This window comes from Osmia bicornis, chromosome 3 (assembly GCF_907164935.1).
Source record: "Osmia bicornis bicornis chromosome 3, iOsmBic2.1, whole genome shotgun sequence".
NCBI classification, from domain to species: Eukaryota; Metazoa; Arthropoda; class Insecta; order Hymenoptera; family Megachilidae; genus Osmia; species Osmia bicornis.
In genome coordinates, this window is record NC_060218.1 from 8,757,970 (window position 1) to 8,768,644 (window position 10,675).

General features: G+C 33.8%; 2 protein-coding genes across 5 annotated transcripts; both read left to right on the plus strand.

Annotated features, from left to right (window-relative positions):
• On the plus strand, positions 1–7,357 carry LOC114872469. 4 transcript variants are annotated; one of them, XM_046284965.1, is made up of 11 exons: positions 1–148; positions 977–1,471; positions 1,528–1,722; positions 2,134–2,318; positions 3,525–3,697; positions 3,775–4,164; positions 5,301–5,468; positions 5,540–5,766; positions 5,841–6,043; positions 6,115–6,380; positions 6,449–7,357. In XM_046284965.1, exons 3-11 carry the CDS (start codon positions 1,572–1,574, stop codon positions 7,083–7,085), a joined length of 2,400 nt encoding a protein of 799 aa, XP_046140921.1. In that variant the 5' UTR covers positions 1–148; positions 977–1,471; positions 1,528–1,571; the 3' UTR covers positions 7,086–7,357. The 4 variants fall into 4 exon arrangements, with proteins under 4 accessions (XP_046140921.1, XP_046140923.1, XP_046140922.1 ...); XM_046284967.1 differs by having other exon boundaries at positions 6,115–6,366; positions 6,449–6,582; XM_046284966.1 differs by having other exon boundaries at positions 977–1,722.
• A 1,508-nt stretch (positions 7,358–8,865) lies between these two features.
• Positions 8,866–9,957, plus strand: LOC114872470 (translation machinery-associated protein 16 homolog). The gene is made up of 5 exons (XM_029179696.2): positions 8,866–8,965; positions 9,050–9,141; positions 9,215–9,355; positions 9,419–9,567; positions 9,639–9,957. Exons 1-5 carry the CDS (start codon positions 8,963–8,965, stop codon positions 9,932–9,934), a joined length of 681 nt encoding a protein of 226 aa, XP_029035529.2. The 5' UTR covers positions 8,866–8,962; the 3' UTR covers positions 9,935–9,957.
• The last annotated feature ends 718 nt before the right edge of the window (positions 9,958–10,675 follow it).

Below are 10,675 nucleotides of genomic sequence, written 5' to 3' on the forward strand. Positions count from 1 at the left end.
TTCGAAAAATCGACCGACGTTTCAATTTAATATCAGTCTTGATATTCTACATTATTTCCCTGGAGGCACGTTCACCAGTGAAACGCGACATGGCGGCTGTAATTAACCCCTTTAAAGAAGAGGAAAAACAGGGTATATTTCACAATCTGTAAGTTAATTCCTATCGCACGCGTATAAAGTAAGAAAAGAGATAAAAAATAAAAAAAAAATGTTTTTCACTATTTGCAAGTTGACTTTTGTTGTTTCCTTCGAAAACAAGAATATTAACAAGATGTTTCCCACCTTCGGAAGATTACTATTATCCCCTACTTTAAAAACAAAATAAGGGAGTTAAAGGCTAAAAAGATGTTTTTACCACCTGAAGAATGATTTCTTCATTCGGGTCATTTGGATTGAAAGTAGAGAGTTTGAGAGAGTAGTTCTTTCTATTACAAATCTACTTTTACATCAAATGATTTTTGCATTATTAATCATTATAAATTAAATTTCATACAATATTGCAAATGTCACTTTTTGGAGGGAACCACGTCTCAAAAACAGAGGTTTAGTTACATTTAAAAGTCAATTTTTTCAAAGAATGGAGCTGATAAAAATACCTTACCTCACAATTAGCACGTAATGATTATTTAGCAGTGTCGTTGAAGAATCATCAACGGTGACAATGTTAATTTAATAAAAACTACAAACCCCACAGGCGATTCAGATTTGGTACATTCAAAGGATTGAAGCAGTAATTAAAAAGTTTAGGATGAATAACTACGTTTAAGAACGTCGTTTAAGAACGAAAAAACGTACATGAAACGTTAATCAATATTTTAGTCTTCTACATTTTTAAATTGCTATATCCTGCACAGTCACTCATGATGACCTATGGGACCCATTACGTTTGATCTCTTCGTCCCTCCCTAAGCGATATTTGAATCTACTTAACCGTAAGGTCTTTTTATCCTTAGGGAATCACTTTATTTGTAATTAGTAAACAGGATGGAAGCCTTTGGACACGACACAAGGTATTCTGCCACCTACAACCTTCGTTCAACGGTGGAAATTCAAAGGGCTACACCCAGAATAATCCTCAGTCTATGTTCGATCGCTGTCTAAGACGTTTCGTGTTAGAAGAAATTTAGTGAACAATTTTATTTTATTTTGTTGGTGCTATAAATTACAATTGAATTGGTACTGAATCCAAGATTTGCCAATCTTTGATAATTATAATAATTCTAACAATACTTTTGAAAAGTTGTGGATAATTTTTATGATTTGTGTAAAAAAAAGTTCAAATTGAATACTTTGATGTTTAATAAAATCTTAAGAATATTGTAGAAATTTTAATCTTGATATTTTATAAAATGAGAGGTTTCAGTAATAATATGTAGGTAGGAAGCTCGTCAATTATTGTCAGTTTTCGCTAGTGGAACAATCAACGTCAATCGAAACAGCATCGTCGATTTCAAGTCAGACGAAACTATATGTACGTCGATACAGAAATATTACACTATGGGTTAGAAATAAATTTACCTGTTACAGATAACGCGCTACCTTTTTCTTGTTAAAAAAAAAAAAAGAGAAAAATGAAAACAGGATTTCTTATCATGACAACGTTCTGCATGGCAATGAGTAACTGCATTTTACCATCGCCTTTAACTTTGCAATTAATTCTGGAATTTGCTAAATGGAGATCGTGGGATCAATTGGTGTTATTCGAAAATTTAACTTCTCTCGGTGAGTAAAATCAAATTTTACGCTTCGAGTGTCAATTTTCTTATATTTTCATTTTTTAATTAAACTTTCCGATATGATACCCTGTGTAAGAAATACTACATCAATATTACTTAAAACTATCTTCAATTTTTTTTCTCTCAATTATTCGATTACGCTAAATTCGCTGATCACCGTTGACCCTCGTGGCATTCAACGTGTTAACTATCAATTCTATAACACGTTCAAGTGGCAGTGACACAGAAAATAATATTACAGCCTGTATGTATGGAAACGTTTGCCGAATTTAAGTGTGTTATATCTCCGTAATAAAAATGATAATCATGTGTAATCTGGAGGTCGTGAACCTGTAACTTTTATTAAAATTCTATCATTAATATCATTGAATTTTACTGTACTTCTTTTTTAAAACAGATTGTGTATTTACTTATACGAGACCTTTGATGGCATGTTTCGCCGAAGAAGGAATCAGCGTATCAATTCAGTCAGCTGTCAATCCGAATGTACCAGATGCCCTTGTGATCCAGAAGCATCGGATCGGATCGATCGTTTTGTTGGACGGGTTAAATCTCACGTCCCCTGAAAATGTTCTTCATGTGGTGAGAATCACGTGGACAAACATTATCAATGTCTTTAATTCAGGGACAAATATCGGAGCAATGTTATACAGTTCCAAGATATGTAGCACTACCCTTTCAAAAGTAGTTAACTCTAGATGGAGAATTTATCTGGTAAACATGAGTCTGGGAGATCGACTAAAGTTTAAGTAGGAAAAGTTATATTTTTCTATCTGAAATAAATATAGTTTTAAACTTATAAATATTAAAATATAAAAATTTTAATTCAGAAATATTGAAACATGATTAGCAATTTAAATACTTTCCTTTGGAATTGTTTTGACTTTTTCATTTCTGTCAACACGTTTAATTAACCATCATTTTAATTTTATTACTATATTGGTTTCCATAATTATTATGAATCATGACACATCAAAAAATTACCCTGATGTTTATCTCTGATTAAAACTTCATATCTTAGCATTTGAGGAAGTTATTTTGTAATTACTAGCATAATTACGAGCATAAACAGAATGATTATTTTTCATCTGTGGTAGCAGACGATTGGATTTTGTAATTTTTTACTCGAATCGTATACCTTGCAAATTTTTACAACTTTTCAATATTCATTTTTTTTTGGATTCTATCTTGCTTTGAAATCTATTTTTATGCTTGTATTTAAGTTACTATGAAAAAAGTAATTTATATGTGGATAACAGAAAAGTAGGATATTGCGCACCTGTTCAACGAACATTGTTTTTAGTAATTACGAGTTTTTTAATTACTTTATATTCACCAAACTGCCATTTATTAAATAATTAATAAGCTTGGTCATTGGTCAATGTACTGTTATTAATTAGCTGTATTAATCATTTTATTAATACAATTGCATACGAAAATGATTCGGGGGACAAATATAACTCATTTGTTTGTCTCACTTTTCTTCCCAAGCTTTTCAAGATATTGTAAATTTTATTAATACATTGTTTTTCAAATCATATTGGACAGGTTTTATTGCACATCGCTTCCCTAATATATCAATTAATTCGATGTCTTATGAACATATATAATGACGATTATCTTTAGTATCTAATGGGATTTATATAACAAATTGATCGAATGGCATAAATTTCAGTAAAAGCGATGATTATTTTAATTGAACGATAATACTTCAACGTTAAACTCGTGTGCCTTTTAATCGCTGATTAATGAAGTGGTCTAGTTAATGAACACAAAAAATGATTACAGGCATCTCAGAAATTTCTGTTTAATTATTACATCTCTTGGTTGATGATTACAACGAGGAATAATGATGCTACGATCGATACGGTGCTTCGACATTTGAATATCGGTATTGATAGTGATGTCGTGGTTGCTACACCTTCTTCATTCTACTCGAAAATCCAAAAACTACCGGGAAGGTATTAATATACGTATTTTTGATGTAAAATCTTTTTCTCATTATTCATTTCATTTAAATCTTATTATTTCTTCGCAGAACCTGTTCCTTCTTACAACGTTATGGAGATCATTTTAAATTTCATGAGCCACCGAGCAAGAGATTCGACGAAAATGCATCGATCAACCTAAACTATGCGATTTTGGAGAAACGAACCGTATTCTTCTATTTCGTCCATGTGTATAAGATCCGATACGGTGATAATACCAGTCTGGTAACAAACTTCCTTGGATCCTGGAATCAAGACTCTTGGTCCTTTCACAATCCAACGAGTGTCAAATTACGAAATGACTTCAAAGGATTACCAATTGTTTTTGGGGTATTAAATGGAACTATTGATGGAGAGATGGATTCTACCGAAGAAGAGACGGATGATATTGCTCCCCTTATTGATTTTGCCAGTTTTGTTACCAGCAGTGTGAATGCAAGGTATGTAATTATTTCTCAACGATGTTGAAAATTTGCAAATTTTTCAAAAACGATGGGTTATGGCAATTTACATTGTAAAATTTGCGAATTTATTTCGATTCTATTATTCTTGCTTATCTTTTATTCAAAAAAAAGAGAAGAACTCGCAAAAAACCACTACTGATTACTTCGGTATCAGTGAAATGATACAGGTTGACACTGTATATCAAGTGTCACTTATAATCTAACACTCTATATATATATACGTATATATATCAAAAGTTAAAAAATTATCTATCGACGCGTATGTGTCCATGTGCTATGGCAGAATATTTGAAAGTTGAACTACGACTCTTTCATAGTCATGCGTTTATTAATACTGTTTCAGTTTTTATTATTTGTTTTTTCTATTAATTAAATATGTATCAGAAATTAGATAATCAGCGAGATGATTAATCATGAGCTTAATTATATTACCTTTTTTTAACACAAAACGACATAAATTTTCATTTCTATCGTTGTCAAAACAAATTCTTTGTTAATGAGGTCAAAAAGAGAAGGCCAATGACTAATTTAATTTAACACGTTCGCGATGGGATGTACCACCGGTGGTACATTCTTGTCTGACCCATGGGACGGGATGAGCCACCGGTGGTACATACACAATTGTTTCATCGGGCGGGCTATGCTACCGTTGTTGCATGAACTATTATCGCGTCATAGCATTTAAATAACTGATTACTGTAATTAACAAATTTTTGAAAACCCCGCCCCATGGCGGGAACACGAGATTCAGGCCCCGTCGCGAACGTGTTAATGAAATAATACTGAATCGTATGAATATTTAAAGTGATTAATAACAGAATTAATTACTCTTACAATTTTGTTATCTTTCAATATTGATATTAATAAGGAAATGATTTTCGAAAGTTTGAGAAAAGTTTCTGAGGTCACAACTTTTGCAACTTACTGTTAGCAAATAATAAATGAATAAAAGCTTAAAAGTTGCAACAACGTTATCAAAAGTTTCTGAACTGTACACAAATGTTGAGAACATCCTATTAGAACATTATTTAACGAACTATTCATCAGATTAACAGGAAAAATGTGCAATTTAGCGATCACGATCAGACACACAGTTATGGAACTTTTTTCAGCATAGAATTGGTATCACACGAGAAGCTGGGTACTCTGAACAACAAAGTCTGGAACAATCTTCTTGGAGATGTGGTGAGCGGAACTGTGGATATTGGTTTGGGATACATAACTGTGAACGAGGAACGGCAAACGGAAATGACGTTCAGCCATCCATTAATTCGCTACATGTAAAAAAATTTATATTTTCTAACTTATTTTGTGGAAACGATGATGATATTGAACGAATATTTTTATGCAGGAGAAACATTTATTATCATCCCCTAGAGATTGGTACGATGAGAGACATATTTCGACAACCATTCAATAATTACCTTCTAGGATGTGTTGCTTCCACATACGTTGTTATATTGATTGTAATGGGATTAATTATTTACGCTGCGAAGAATGTTCTCCATTATGAAGAAGAGAAACACATTGGAATAGGAGAGGCTACACTGTGGTGCATCAGCATAATGTGCATGCAAGGTGTTCTGTTCATGATTCATCATTACATCATACCACAATAAGAAGCTAATTCATTTATGATTCTATGCTAACAGGTTCACTATGGATACCAAGAAATCCATCAGGAAAAACAGTACTCCTATTCAGCTTAATTTTTTCTCTAGTCACATACAGTGCCTACGCTGGTTTCATTACTTCTATATTATCAGTACAGGCCAGTGGTATCAGATCAATCACAGACATTCTTTCGCACAATTTCAAATTAGGATACAGCAGAACCGACGACGAGTACATCAGAGTAAGTCTAGTAAAACAAAATTAAAAGGGTCGTTTAAAATTAAGCGAACATGAAATTTATGTGTTCTATAGAACGTGAATGATAGTAATCTTCGAGAATTGTACATAAGAGCATTCAACAACCGAGAGTCTCGATTGGACACGACTTCCGGTCTCGCGAAGGCCGTGAAAGGGCACTATGGTTTCTTCGTGAGCGCCACCTTGGCAAGACGAGCCCTTAGATCGACGTTGATACAGGAAAGGTGTTCGTTAAGGGAGCTACCACTTCCGCAGACCTTCACCATGGTCGCTCTACCCATGGCTAATTCTTGTCCCTATAAAAAGGTCATTAATTTAAAGTAAGTAATTCAAACGTTCGACAAAATTCTCTTCTAACATTTCATCAATGATATATTGATTTTCATAGCATCCTGAAAATCCGAGAACGTGGGGTATTGAACAGAATCACCGATAGAATGCTGCCCGAAATGCCCCGCTGCAAATTACCCACAACTTTTCACAGTGCCAGATTAACCGACGTCTATTCAGCTTTCTTTATTTTGATAGCTGGCGGAGTGTCGGCCATTTCGATATGGATCGTAGAAAGAATTTGGAACAAACGTCGACAAATGAAGGACACCATTGTTCGTAGGATGCGACAGCATCATCTGATGCCGGATTTCTCTCACCTGCCTCATCTACCCCATTTCCCTCATTTCTCACATTTGCCGCAATTGCATATTCGAGGTGAATTTTCCAAGGGACATGATTCGACGAAGAGCGACAACAAATTCTTCGCTTCGAACCCGTCTACTTCTGTTCAGGAGAGACCAACACTTAAAGAATCATCTTTCAGAAGGGAGAAAGAGAAAGATGAAGAGACACACTTGGGAGATAAAACGAGTTATCCGCGTTTCGAGCAGGCATTTTATGGTTCGAGAAAGCAGACGGGTTCTAAGCGTACGAATTGGACTCCTTTCTATGGATTACATAAGAAAAAGTTTGGGAAACGATCCAAGGATAATGGGAGCAACGATGATACGATATTTCCTTTTCATCAGTGATTTTAGGGAACGTTAACCGAAGCTTATATTTCATTTTATATTCGCGCCCTTTGGAAATAGTGTTCCTAGTGTCATCTAGTAGGAAGTCTTGCTTTTTTAAATAAAATTAGCAATTTTTATGCATAATTAGTGCAAGTAACACGTCTGTAATGATCTTTTTAAAAAGAAGCACATTTAAAGTAATACCAGCAGCACTTTGCTTTAAATGGAAAATTGTCAGTATTATTAAAATTTACATAATTTATTGTAAATTGTTTCAGTATTAAAATCATATAAATGTACACGTAAAATAGTAGAATTAATAAACATATATGTATCAATTAATTTGTTGTTTCCATCGATGTAGCGTAAAATAAAATGCTATTAAATTTCCTGTTTCTTTATATTATATTAGTTATACTTATCGCAGCTTGCTCTAAATTTCACTTTGGCACCGTAAGTTTTGAATGGAGTTTCGTATTCACCTGGGTCCTCCATGCTTCTGCAATCGTGTAACATACCTTCGATGCTTCTAAAAAATTTCCCAATAAAAACAATCAATCAACATCTTATTATTCATTTTATTACCGACACAAAACGTTCGTCAAACTGGGATATGTTTCGGCATCTTTGCACCACTGCTGCCATTTTTCATATAATCGCAGTTCTTCAATTTCATCGAGATAATAATGACACAGATCCCTCAATCTAAGAAAAATCCACATCAAAATAACGTTAATTACCCAGTACCTATTATAAGTTCTAATTGCTAACTTGTCTGGCCATAAACCATCTGCCGACGAGGAGACCAAAATGGAACCTGGTTGCCAGTCGCAGATGAACCTTTTTCCACCAATTTCTCGAAGACTGTAACTGCAAAAGTAATGATTTTCTAGCTTTAATAGTGTTCTAATTCATGTACCAAAAATAGGAATAATTTAATGTACTATTGGAAAGAGTGGTCGCAAATGGTTCTCAACAAGAGCTCGATTTCAGTGTCGTTCAAGCATGAGCTAGATAATATTTCGTGAACATCCAGTAACGTTTGATTTATCTAAAAAATGTATATCAAATTACTTATATAAATCTCCACACATTATTTGTATTTCTTATACACATTGCAACAATTTGATACTATATCCTGCTATTACGTGCAGTAGTTCGTTATGCAAGCGATTCTTACGAAGCAGGATATTAGTAAAAGAATACTTATTTTTCTTATATTATGCAAGGAAGTAGAACCTTATCAGCAATCGCAAGACACATGCTACATCTAATGCAGGCGGTGGAGAAATCAATTTCTATGGTGTCACATGTAGAACATGAGCGCAGATAAGGGATTTTCTGCACTACTCCAAACTTTGTTGGATCGCAGCCATAACGATAAATGGATGTTTCATTTTCATTATTTTCAGGTGTAATTCTACTTGAAGCATTTTCACAATCCACCCTACACTTGGGAGATTTTCTTCTACCAAAAGCTGTTCCATTTGATATTAAGATTAAAAAGCAAAGTATCAGGAGGAACACTCTCATTCCTGTTAATCACTTTCTTCAAATGTTCTTCTTCTTTCTGATGAATGGTACTTCTAAGTAATTTAATGTAGTAATTAATTAGTAAGGGTTTATTGAAGGTAAAAACATTAAGAGTAGGTTATTATTTCAATATTTATCTAAATGTGTAAAGGAATAACATAAAACAGAAGAAAAATTTTGAAATTTGTTAGCCAAAAGATGTCAAAGGTAAGCTTGTGTTGCCTTGGTTGTCGATAGGAGGCGCCACCATTGCTGTTTGGACTTCTGTTTCAGATTAATTGAACAACCACATGGTCTGCAGTGGTCTGTAGTCTGTATTGAAGTTTAAAAGGTTAGAACATTGATTACAACAAACTGTCAACATGGTAAGATTTAATCAATTTATATATATAAATAGAAGATTTCTTTAATGTCAGAACTGTAATTGATTATCATAATTCATCTTGCAGGATATTGCACTGAAGAAAGAGTACATGAAGGCAAAGAAACTTGCGCATCCCAATAGTAGGAAGTCCATTGCCATTGCAAAAAGAACCAAGAAGTAAATTACATTATTATTATGTTGAATGAATTAATGTATCTTGTTATAAAACATTAAATGTGGTCTGTTTCAGAATATCAAACAGACAGAAAGCAAAATTGAGTGGATTGATAAAGCAGAATTTAATAGGAGAGAAAATGATGTGGATGAAAGAGCACATGGTCCCAGATGTATGTCCCTATACTCCAGAATTAACTGCCAGCCTATTAGAAACGTAGGTAATAGATAACTGTAAACCAGAGTTAATTCTATTTGTAATTTTGCTTTTAATTTAAAGGTACATAGCAAGGAATGACGAAGAACTAGAACAGATTTCTATAAAACGTTCTATAAGTAATAAAAGGAACAGACAGCATGCAAGCAGGGAAGATGTGATCAGGATGACCAAGGAACGTGAACAGGAAGAATATAACACTTGTGGAATAGGTAAAAATCTACTTTACCTACCTAAATTAACCAAAACCGAATAATTATATGAAACTTTCTTTGTATTTCAGAAATTACTGATATTTTAAATGCAAACCAATGTCAGATGCTAAGAAAATGGAATGGTGAATTAAAGTATATGACTAATTTTAAATTCAGAAGATTTGGTAGAAAACATTTGAATGAAGCTTTACAGAAAGCCAATGAGCCACCAAAGGAACACATAAAGAAGAATGTACAGACTAAAATGTCTGATAAGTCAGAAAGTTCTTCAGAAGAGGATAAACTTGAAAATATAGAGGATTCTTCCCTAAACAAATCAACAGAAGATGATCAACCTACAGATTCTGGCATGGAAGTAGAATAAATGTTATATTCTTCGTTTTTTAATTTCCTTTTTATGATTTATCATTTATTGTCCCTTAAAAAGTAATTTTCTCGCGAAACGAAAGCAAACAGTTTCGTTTGCGTAATTTCACGCATTGCGTGAATTCGTCTCGCTCTCATCTCTCGCGGGGAACAAAGGAGTCGCTAGGAAGGAAAAATACGACAGAAAGAAAAAAGTGTTTGATTGTGAAATAAACTACGAAACTGGAACATGTGAATAAGTCACGTGTACACAACGAATTCTCGAAGCTCGTTTCTCGTGTTTCCTCGATCTTTCTTCATTTCATTCCTTATGCCACTTTGTTATATAACGATAGGAACATATGATTCCCAGAATAAGGATTGAAACACGAGAAATAACACGATTCGGATTTAAAAAATTGAAACCTTTGAAAGAGTGCAAAGTAATTCGAGATCCAAGCGTAAACATGGCTCGAGAAAGTTTGAACAATTTTTATTCTCCTACGTCGAACCTTCGACTTCCTGTGCGTGTCTCAAACGCAGCTGCAACGATTGCAGTTGCAATGAATTTCTCTGAAAGACTGTGACGAAGAAAAGCGTAGAGGGGGACACCGATCACGTGGATAAGAGTGAAAGTTAGCGAGACTTTTGCTTTGCTAAATTATTGCCATATTCTTTCTGTTATAAATCGATCTTCGATCCTCGTCCCATTTGCAATTCTCATTGATACTTGAAAGTTGTGAATGAACTATGTCACGAG